The sequence below is a fragment of the Pediculus humanus genome, genomic scaffold (genome assembly GCF_000006295.1).
Source record: "Pediculus humanus corporis 1103172107463 genomic scaffold, whole genome shotgun sequence".
Classification (NCBI taxonomy): domain Eukaryota; kingdom Metazoa; phylum Arthropoda; class Insecta; order Psocodea; family Pediculidae; genus Pediculus; species Pediculus humanus.
Genome location: NW_002987083.1, coordinates 163,588 through 175,545, shown reverse-complemented (window position 1 = coordinate 175,545; position 11,958 = coordinate 163,588). Strand labels below are relative to the sequence as shown.

General features: G+C 27.9%; 1 protein-coding gene across 1 annotated transcript; it reads left to right on the top strand.

The window, feature by feature from the left end:
- Positions 1–8,973: 8,973 nt before the first annotated feature.
- Positions 8,974–11,266, top strand: Phum_PHUM117320 (transcription factor ETV6, putative; the record flags this gene model as incomplete). Its single annotated transcript, XM_002424139.1, has 5 exons — positions 8,974–9,145; positions 9,638–9,745; positions 9,847–10,515; positions 10,598–10,847; positions 10,930–11,266. 5 exons carry the CDS (start codon positions 8,974–8,976, stop codon positions 11,264–11,266), a joined length of 1,536 nt encoding a protein of 511 aa, XP_002424184.1.
- Between the last annotated feature and the right edge of the window lie 692 nt (positions 11,267–11,958).

The following is an 11,958-nucleotide window of genomic DNA, read 5'->3' as shown; positions in this document are numbered from 1 at the left end:
CTGAAGTTCCGTAACTGTTAGTATTTTTATTGTTAATTACACCTTCTTCTATATAGTTTTTAATTACCGTGCTCCGTTCGTATATGTATCTGTGTGTTGATAATAATGACTTTTGGGATGTAGTAACAAAAACAAGTTTGCAAGATAGTGTTGAACGCTTCTCTTCTACCTTTCTCTTTCCTTGATATTATTTTAAGTTACCTCTATAGATATATATATTTTTTTTTCCTTGTATTGCTAATTAGGACGATTATTATTATTATTATTTCAATTGCAAATATTTTAATTTTTTTCAAAATTCATTTGTAAGAATTTATCAAAGAATGAACGTTAGAAAAAATTTTTTTGCGGGTCAGCTCCAATTTTTACTTTTGATTTTTCCCTGTTTATAATTTAACTTGCGACAAAATTTTTTTTTTATTTTTAATGGGGGCAGACACCTTATTCAATTCGCATAATTTTTTTCAAATGTGTCTTATCGCAAACGGTTCATGATAGGGTTTTTAAATTGCCATTTCGTGATTTAGTTTTTTTTTTTTTTGATATAAATAAAGCATAATTTTAAGAGTCATCATCACCCATTGGGTATTTCTAATATTATTGAATCTTTTAAGCATTTTACCATCTTAAAATGACATCAACGTTTTCATAATAATAATAATAATTATTTTCACTTTTAATCACGACAAGTCGTGTAGATCATTCCAGGTTTCTCTACCCGATTCCATAGAAATAAATGTTCGAATATCGGACGTTTATATAATTGCCGCGTATAAAATGTTTTATGAAAGAATGTGGGACGCAACGTCATTTCCTGTACGGTTTCTTCTTTTTTTTTTTTTTTAAATTCTTAAAAAAAATCTTCTTTGAATTACCCTTTAATGATTGTGGCATGGGTCCCAATGCTCCCACGATGACCGGAATTATTATTTCCGTTTTAGTTCTCCCCACATCCTGGCAATTTAAATCTTTATATTTCCGTGTTTCCGCCTTTTTCGGTCGATTCTTTGTCTGTAACTCATACGAATAGTTTTTTTTAAATAAAATTTGTGAGCCCTCTTGCATAAAAAACAAAAATTATATTTTTTAATAAAATTGTTTTTCTAAAATTCAGAAAAATTCTTTAGTGTTGATCTTAGCGGTTAGACCTAAATAATAGATAATACTCATAAATCCCGCCAAAGTTATTATAATTTTCCTTAAAATTGCGGTTTATAAAAAGAAAAAAAAAGGTTTTGAAATTTATACCAGAAAATTTTTTAACGTTGTTAAAAAACGTAAAAAAAAGATGGTAAAACATGGTTCTGAGTACATTAGAATGAAATTTTTTTGATTTTTTTGTTTTTTTTATGTCAAAATAAAGGAACGTAAAATATAATGAAAATTGCATCATAATATAAAGTAGTATTATTATTCTTTGCCATTTCGAAGGCAATCACATTTTCATGAATTCCAGTGCCGTGATAAGGATTTTTGAAATGGTAATTATTATTCGATGGCTTTTCTTAGTGCGGCTGGCAAGCGATAATGATGAAATATTTTTTTTTTTTTTACTGTCGATGATTATTATCGCTAACTGGGGTCATTGTCTTTCTTTAATAGACTTACACATAGGTATCACGTACAATTTTTTAAGTGTGTGTGATTTTCATACACTCCGACGATAATTTAACGTTAAAAATATTTATTTATAAATTATATTTAATTTTTTTTTTAAAGTGAGAATTTAATTAGAACCGATAAAAAATTATTATTATTATTTTGTATTTAAAAAAATGTGTATATAAATTTTTAGGGACATCATACACACAATCTAAAAAGCAAATAAAACCCATACTACTAAATTCTTGAATAATTTTTAAAGGCAATGCAGGTACGTAAAAAAAAAAAAAAAAACGAATATGTCATCATAGTAACACAGGTAAAATTCTTCCGGGCATAAATTAGTATTAAAAGGAAACACATCAGCGGAAAATAATTCGAATTTAAAAATACCAACCGGTAGATTACAGAAGAACTCAAGAAAAAACATTCACAAAAAAAAAAAAAAAACGGGTTTATGACTCGGTTGACCCTCAACGCGCCTAATAATACCATTAGCTTGAGAATTGCATTCAGTGTAAAATAGATTTGACGCTCACAAATTTAAGATAATCACGAGAAAACGTGTCACGGAACCCAAATTCAATTTTAAAGGCTAAAAACCTCCATTTTTTTTTTTTTTTCTAATCAAAATAGGCTGGTTGGCCATATTTACTCGTGGTGTCATGTATATACAGTTTCGTATAACTATTATGGCCCGTTATTAATTTATTATTGTTCAATTATTATATAGCTGACCCCGGAAGGATTCTTTTCGCCATTTTTTTTTTCCTTACTACGTAAAATAAAAGTAATTGTAGATTTTTTTGTTTTCAAAAGAGAATTTTTACCAACGGTTTCAATATTTAGAGAGAGAGAGAGAGAAAACATGAAAATTTTTGGTTGTTTAAATTGGTAACAAATCTACCAAAACTTATTAAAAATGATTAGTGAATGTGTGTATTTGGGTTAAACAATAAAAAATTATGTTGTTATACATTATGTATATTTAAAAAAAAAACATGAGAAAAATAAATAAATGTTTTAATTGTTTAACAAACATTAAATGCGTAAAGACGAATTTTTTGTCCCCCCCTCCCCGGAATTTTAATATCAAATAAAAATTAAATAATTAAAAAAAAGTTGTTAATAAAATTTATTAATAAATAGTTTTATGTTCTGTTTATTTTATTATCGGATTAATTAAAAAAAAAAAAAAGTACTCCATGCAGTTGTTTTCCAAAAAAAGAAAGACAATTGCTCAAATTCTTGTTATTGCACTTGGTGAAATACACACGCACACGCACACGCATACACACGCACGCATTCTAGCTCATGTTATTATTTAATAAAGAATGCACCCACATAAAAATGGATGAAAAACATGATGAAGATGGCACCCACTGGTTTAAATATGTCTGGTGATGAGGGAGATGAAAAAAATTTGTTTGTTGCCCTCGTCGGTCGGTTCGTCCCTCTTTTGGGGTTTCAAAGGTCTTGACGTGAGTGGTTCAGGATTTAGAGAGAATTTCAGGCTTCCCCTAATTTTTTTTGTCAATAGAAAACCTTCATATCAATTCTGAGGTAGTTAAAAAAAAAATTTTTATTTTAACTCTCTGTCAGTACCGTATCTTGAGTAAAGTTACCAACGTTAAATAACTCATCTTTTTTTTTAGGTAAAACTTTCATTTTTTATTTTCGATTTTCCAAGTTTTTCATTCACTGTTGAATTCTACCTGATTTCTCAGGAATGATTGCTTGGTTGAATATCGATGGGGGAGGGGGGAAATGCTATTTATAAAATTTTGGGAGAAGAACGTGGGCCGTCCCACATATAACAAGATGATGATATCTTGTAAGATTTTTTTTTATTTTTAAATTGCTTAAAATCCTCTTGAAATTGCCCTTTGGCAATTGTGGTACGGCTCTCAATGCTCCCACGATGACCGGAATTATTATTTCCGTTTTTTTTTTTTACTCTCCACATCCTGGCAATTTCAATTTTCAAATTCTTACATTTCAGCATTTTTTTTTTCCACCGACGCGGTTAATTTTACTTCATTTTTTTTTTTTTTTTTGAAATCGTTTATTGTTATGAATATTAATATTATTATTTTTTATTTAATATTAACTTAATACGGGTAAATTAAAAAACTAATTTAACTGACCCCTTGTTGGGTGCTATTTATTGTTTTAAGAAAAAAAACTTCGTTCTCTTATCAAATACGAAATAATTAGCAAGATAAAATTTTGTTTTTTATTTGATTACTCACACGCACATATAAATTCACATATTTATATGCAGTCCGTAGTTTACTTTATTTTCTTGCCCCAAGTTTTCCTTTTAGAAGAAAGTTATGAAAACTTTTTTTGTTTTTTTTTTTTTTTTCCCTAAAACGTATTTATCAACCGTAAAGAAAAGAAAGAAAAAAAGTTTAAACAAATAATTTATTAGTGTTGCAGTCTTTTTATTATTATTATTTTTCAGTACAAAATTTATTTATTTATTTTTTATACATAAATAAAAATAAAAAAAAAATAATTGAAACAACCCAAACGATAATTTAAAAAAAAAAAAAAAAGTCTCGAACTCTGTGAAAACACACACGTCACACAACAACAATAATCAATCGAAAAATAAAAATAAAAAATAATAAAAATAATGAAACTCATAAGCAAAATATAAACAAGTGGATCTTTTTATATTATACCGTTTGAAGCTTTTGCTCGCTTATGTTTATCTTGTCAGGAAAACACCCAAAAGGTCCCAACAGCTTTGTTTAATAGGAAGTAAAGTTTTTGTTATCGTGGTTTACACCGGGAATTCAGGAACCCGGAAATAAAATTTCTATCTTGTTATTCGCTTTGTAAGGAAATTAATATTAAAAAAAATAATAATGATAATAATAATAATAATATTTCTTTTACGTCAATACTTTTTTTTTTGTTTTCATACACGCAAATAAAAAAAAAAAAAAAAAAACTAGTACATGTATATTATTATTATTATTATTTTACTTGCGTCTGATTATTTTAATGGGGGAAGGAGGAAATTTATGCGCAACAAAAACAACAACAAACGACAACAATTATTATTATTGTTATGTTAATATCTTTTTCTTATTAAATGTATAAATATAAATAAATAGACAGAATTTTATTTAAAAAGAAGAAACGTTACCAACCGGAAGTTTAAATTGAAGAATAGTTGAACGGAAGTGTATTTTAATTAAAGAAACGGAAACGGATACTTAAAACAATGTAGGTTAATAAAAGAGAAGTACAGAAAAACGAAAAAGTCTTTCCGTTTCCGGTGTAAAGCCGGAAGTTAATAATAAACCTTGAAAGCATATTTACGCGTTCTGAGTCTTTTCAAAGAATTTTTTCGTTTTAATAATAAAAATAAAAAGAAAAAAGAAGAAAAAATAAAAAGAAAAAGCCAAAACGCTTATACGAAAAGGCTGAACACGGTGTCTTTGCTGCCATTTAAGGTTTTTGACTTTATCAATAACCTCTTATCGGTTCCCTAATAATTCTCGGAACGTAACTTCCGGTGATGATAACGCCTGTCATTCCTCTTTTCCTTATCAGGATCATGTTGAGTTGTTGATAAGAAACCGATTTGGGTCGCGGTTTGTTTTGTTTTGGGGTTTTTTTTCTTTTTTTTTTTTAGGCGCGTGTTTAAAAAAAAAAAATTTATTTTAAATTCTCGTATTCAAATTTTCCTCTCGGACGATTTCCATTTCATCAAAAACGTTTTGAAGTGATTTGATTGCCGAAAATCATCCAAGTACCAAGTTTGTATCTCTCGCTCGATTCGTTAAGAACTTGAATCTCAGTAGTCGTTATTATTATTATTAATATAACAAACGAAAATAATAATAATAATAAAAATAAAATTTAAATCGATGATGAATGAGTAAAAGTAAAAAAAAAAAAAAAAAAAATTTATTTTATTTTATTTTTAAATATGAAAGTCTGTCGAAGTTTCTTTTATGAACTTCTTCATTACCTTAGTGGAATTTCCGCAACGTTTCCGAGCCTAAATGCCTAAAAGTAATCAACCGACGACGGTTCGAGACCCCATGTAAGAATCATAAGAGAGAGAGAGAGAGAGAGAGAGAGAAAGAGAGAGAGAAAGAGAGAGAGAGAGACTACATTTCAGACATAAAGGAATTTATTTCTTTCCTTGTCAACTTTACATCGTCCATCCACGAATGCAAACGGAATGAAAAATGATTCGTAGGCGTGTATTGGATAACCGGAAACGAATCAAATGTTTGACCTTTAATGATACCGGAAATGCTTTTAAATTACGTTTTTTTTTTTATTTTTTAAAGCTCTTCTCACGAAGGGAAATGGTTTTTTAAGACATGATTACAAAAAATATAAAATATATAAAATATTTTTTTTTAGGGGTTTTAAAATTTTTTAAAAATAAATTCGGTGGGTAATTAATGAATTTTTTTTTTTGGTTCAATTCTTTTGTTGGTAAGCGTCGAAAAAGAAATTTTAAAAAGTAATTATAATAATAATAATTGAAGGTAAAATTTTAAATTGTTTACGATGTCGTAAGATCATATTTAAAAAAAAAAAACCAAAAAACAAAGTCGTTTTCCATTCTCCACAAATATGCTCACGGTCAGCGGTAAAAAAAATTTTTTTTTTTTTTTTAATATTATTAACATTTTCCTTTTTCTTTTTTTTTGTAATTCGGTTTCCTTTGAGTGATGTTGCTGTTGTTGCTGCTGCTGCAGCAGAGTAAAAATAAAAAAAATATTTACGACGTAAAATGACGAAATATTACGGCCGATTTGTGCATTCATTACGATTTTATTTAAAAATAATGATAATAATTAATATATGTATGTTATGTATTTTTAAATAGTAACTGAAAAATAATTAAAAAAAAAAAACTGTAATATTTAATAATAAAAGCCACAAACATTTTTTTTTTTAGGCTCATCGTTCCAACGATGCTCTTTGCCAACTTTATTTAAACTTCCGTAAACAAAATCGAACGTCCAAAGTTGTTACAAAGATATAATTTTATTTTCATTTCCTTTCTATGAAATATATTTATTTATACTTGAATGCGTTGGCACCCTATTTTTAATATATATATATATATATATATATATTAAAAAAAACTTTTTTATTTTTGCGGCAATCCGATGTTTTCCTTTGTTTACGTAATTAATAATAATTATATCTCGCGATTTTAAGGAATTAATGGGACACGTTTAAAAAAGACAATATCAATTTAAAAAAAAAAAGAACAATATTTGTCTTATATACACACGCACGCACACACGCACCCATATATATATATAGATGCATGGAGTAGTCGTAATGACGTAAAACGGAAAGCGCCAACATTCTTGGTTTTTCCTCCTTTTTTTTTTTTTTACTGGCAAATAAACAAAATGACGAGGATCCTCCCACTTTATTTTTTCCACCTTAACATTTTTCATTTCATTACGTATTTTTTTTTTTTTTTTTGTGGGGAGCAAGAGGAAAGAAATACAAAAAAAGATTTTAAAAACGAATATTTTTTAAAATGACATAATAAATCATTACGTTTGATAATTTCTCATTAATATATATTAATATTTAGTATAAATTGTTATTTGTTTAGTATTAAAGAAATGGTCTGTAAATTATTTGATTTTTTTTTCTTTCTTTCTTTTTTTCCCGGGACGAATTTTAATTCACGGTTAATGGTTTAAGTCCGAAAGTAGTTTTCCTTCCTACGCGGCAATGATTTCCTCACCGGAAAATACCGCTATTCGTCCTTCGCGGTTAACTTTACGTAAATATATATATGTATACAATTATATCTATACAATATATACATATATATTTTTTTTTTCGTTGATCTTTTGAAAGCAGACAAAGGAAAAAAAAAAAAAGGATGAATCATCATCGATGGGATGATGATGATAATGTTTTTTCCTGTTTTTGTTTTCCTTTCTTTTTTTTTTTTTTATTATAGGAAATCGAACGATTAATAAATAAATTTTTTTTTTTTTTATAGTTTAAAAATGAATTTTCCCTCCTAAAATCCCTTTTATTTACACATTTTAATGAAATTTTATAATTTTTAACTTAAAAAAATTGTTTTAATTGTTTTTTTTTCGTTAGCATTATGTGATAACAACGAAAAAAAAAAATTCAATTGTGTGTGGACACGTTATGGTTGTGTAATGAACAGGTTTTTTTTTTTTTTTCACTGGCGATAATAATAATAATTTAAAATGATTTAACGTTAGGAAATAAGACAAACGACGAGAGTAACTTTTGGGGGGAATTTTTTCGTTTCCTTAAAGTCGAATACCTAAAGTAATGAAAAAAAGGTTTTATGATTTTTATTTTTTTTTAAAAAAAAGAAAAGAAAATGAAAGAAAATTTTTTTTTCCCCCAATCAAATTATAATAATTAATAATAAAATAAATGATGTAATTTCATCTTTAAGTGTGGTGTGTGTGTGTGTATCATAATAATTGTTGCATAAGTTTTTTTTTTAAATGTTAAATAATAATACTGGTAGGAATCAACAACAACAACAACAACATGACGGGCCAATATAAGGCTTCATAATCAAAATATTTTTTTTTTTTTTTACTGGTTAACCATCACTCATTTAAAAGACAAAATTTTAACATCCTGTTTTTCTTTTTTTTTCATTTATTTAATTACTTACAAGCAAACGTGTAAATATTAAGAAAAAAAAAGAAAGAAATTTTCCATCAACTAGTTAGTATTTTTTTTTTATGTTGTTTATGCGTCATCAAAGGAAGTATTAAAATGTAGGTATAATAAGTGCGCATGCGCATATTTACTTATAACCCCCGTGACGGTTACAAGGAAGACAAACTCTTAGAGTCGGCAGAAAAGAAAAAAAAAAAAAAAAAAAAACAAGTCTTGATTCCGCATTAAAAAAAAAAAAAATCTGGAAGTCACAATCGAGCCCGAATATTTTTTTGTCCTTGAATAATCACTACAAGGTTATTATTATAATATTCCTTTGAATTTTTGGTTAATTTAAAAAAAAAAAAATTATTTATTTACATTTGTTAAATGCGTCAAATCCTCTAATCCCTTTTTTCAAAAAATAAAAATTTACTACGGAAAATTCCTTGGGGAAAAAAAGTAAAAAAGAAAATTTTCTCTTTTGTTTTATATTTCACGCGCGTAAGTTAAAGAATAACAAGAACCGTGTCTAAGAATTGTATGTATGTGTGTGTGTGTGTGTGTATATTATATTAACAATCGTGGTCATTGATCTCTTCAAGGTCACGGCCAACCTCTACCTTCTTCTGTGATCATCACTTCCGGCCAATATAATCAATTGCTGATCTTGTTTTTTTTTATTATTAATTTTCAGGTCCGATGAAAGAGTTACCCATGATTCAACTTCCTCCTGTTTCTGGTATGGATCGTTTGCCTTTACCAATGCCGTTTAACGCTTCAGATTTACTTTTGAGGTATCCTTTAGGATTTTCGTCTCCAACAAATCAAGGTTACTTATCAGATTTCAAATTACATCTTCCAGCAAGTTTAGGTAAGGGATATATGAGAGTCGGATAACTTAAGTGTTTTGAATAACAATAATTTTTTTTTTTATCGTTGGGAAATGGAGGAAAAAAAAAAAGATAATGTTTTATTATTATTAAAAAATAATTATTATTACTCGTCCTGATTTTGACAATTTACTGTTTTAACGGCGCCATCATTGTAAGCTGTTGATCGTCTACAAGAATTGCTAAATCTGTTTTTAACTGGAAATATGCCAAACCCAAAAGGCAATGCCAATTTACAAAAAAAAAAAAAAAAAAATCTTTAAATTATTGTTTTTTTTTTCCCACACACACACAAAAAATGAATTTGAATTTAATTTAAAAAAAAAAAAAATTATTAATTTATTAATAATTAATTAAGATTTTAATTAAAGGTGTAATAAAAGGTATCACCACAAAGTAAAAACAAATTTTTAAAAAATAATTAATAAATAATGACGGTTAATTTAATTTTTTTTTTTTAATTATAATTTTAGCCACAGATCCGCGATTGTGGTCGAGAGAAGATGTTGTTTACTTTTTAAGATGGTGTGAAACAGAATTCGATCTGCCACATTTCGATATGGATTTATTTCAAATGAACGGTGAGTTAATTTGTCACTTTTTTTTTTCTTCTTTTCTTTTATTGCCCCATGGGTCATTTAAAAAAATAATCACCATTTATTTCCGGTTGATTTTGTTACAGGAAAAGCTCTTTGTTTCCTCACCAAGAGTGACCTTAACGAAAGATGCTCTTGGTCCGGAAGAGTTTTACATAACGTTCTACAGCTCCTTATACGAGAAACAAATTCATTACAAAGATGTTTACCGTCCAGTCCGGGAACCCCACCGTCTAGGCATCCGTCTTATCCATTTGGACCTCTGCCCTACGGAGGATGGTCATTGTCGGATCTGTATGCTCAAAATGCAGCGCACATAATTAATTCTACTAACCCTGTGACTCTCAGTCCGGCGCCTTCTACCGATAGCCAATCAAGAAGTCCAGAACATTCTTCTACGGATAACCAAGCATCCAGCGGTAAGAGGCATCACTTTTTTTTAAAATTAGGATTTTTGTTCCGAATAAAAAAAAAAAATGTTTTATTTAACTTGATGATGAAAGGTTTTGAAAGTGGAGGTAGCACTGGAAGCCATCAGTCTGATTCTGAAGAAGAAAGTTTTGTCGACAATAGTCCTCCCACATTACCTCCGCCTGCTCCTTCCACTTCTCCCGGAGCAAATCACAAAGCTGGAATTTCATCACATAGGCAATCACAATCATCACAACAGCAGCAACAACAGCAGCAGCAGCAACAACAACAACAACATTTTTTCCCTCCCGGTTCAAATGATGTACCGCATGAACCGAACACAAGTAAGAAAGAATATATATAATAATGATGATTGTAAGAATGAATGAAAAAAAATGAATTAATAACCGATTAATAATTTTCCAGATGGTCGCCTTCTCTGGGATTTTCTTCAACAGTTATTAAATGATCCCGCTCAGAGATATACAAATTTTATTGCTTGGAAAAATCACGAAACTGGAGTATTTAAAATTGTTGATCCCGCCGGTTTGGCCAAACTTTGGGGCATACAAAAAAATCATCTCTCGATGAATTACGATAAAATGTCCAGAGCCTTACGTTACTATTACAGAGTTAACATTCTAAGAAAGGTTCAAGGGGAAAGGCATTGTTATCAGTGAGTGAAAGAAAAAAATTATTTATTGATTGAATCAATTATTTCCGTATCAAAAATTTAACGAATCGTTTTTAAAAAATAGGTTTTTAAGGAATCCTAGCGAACTAAAATCAATAAAAAATATTTCTCTTCTTCGGCAACAAATTTCACTTCAACAGCAACAACAGCAGCAGCAACAACAACAACAACAACAACACTCTCCTTCTTCTCATTCATCAATAACCATAACACCGATTAAAAAAGAGCCTTTAAAGGATGATTCAGCGATGGACGTGATGTCTGATGGCGACGGTCCGACAGATTTATCGACAAGATTTACACAGTCTCCGACTCCTTCTCCAAAACAAGAAAGTGAAAAACCCACAGATCTTTCTGTCGGTGAACCGACGATGCATTTAACCATTGTCAAATCCGAATAAAAATTCAAATAAAACTGTTAATTAATTGAAACTGTGATAAATAAAACAAAAAGAAGAAGAAGAAAAAAAGGAAAAAAAGGAAAATAAAGGACAACATATAGTACGAGAAATAATAGGACGATAAAATTAAAAAATTTGTTGTGTGACGCATCTTTCACTGGTGTCAACAATTAAATTTATTATTATCATTATTATTTGTTTCCTCCACCTCCTCATTAAAATAAATAAATATATATATAAAAATAAATTTATGTATGTATATTTATATAATAATAAAAATATTTAAAATGAATTAAATATTTTTTTTTTGTATATTTAAAACTGAATTTTTTTTTATTTCAAATAAATAAATAAAACAGTTTTATTTATATTATTATAAAAAATTATTATTATTATTTTTATCGTTATGAAATGTTGTAAACAAAAAAAAATTATTATTATTATTATTATTATTATTTTTTTGGAAAATATTTTTTTCGTTTGCACAAAAACGTTTGAAGAAAAGTATTAAAAGCTTTAAGTTTAAAATTTTTTTTGAATGAAGAATAGGAAAAGCAGATTCAACACATAAATAAATGTAAATAATAATAATAAAAATTATTATTAATTGTACAAATATAGAAATATACATAAGTTTTTTTTTATTCACAACATTTGCGTAACATAAAAAAAAATAATAATAATAATAGATA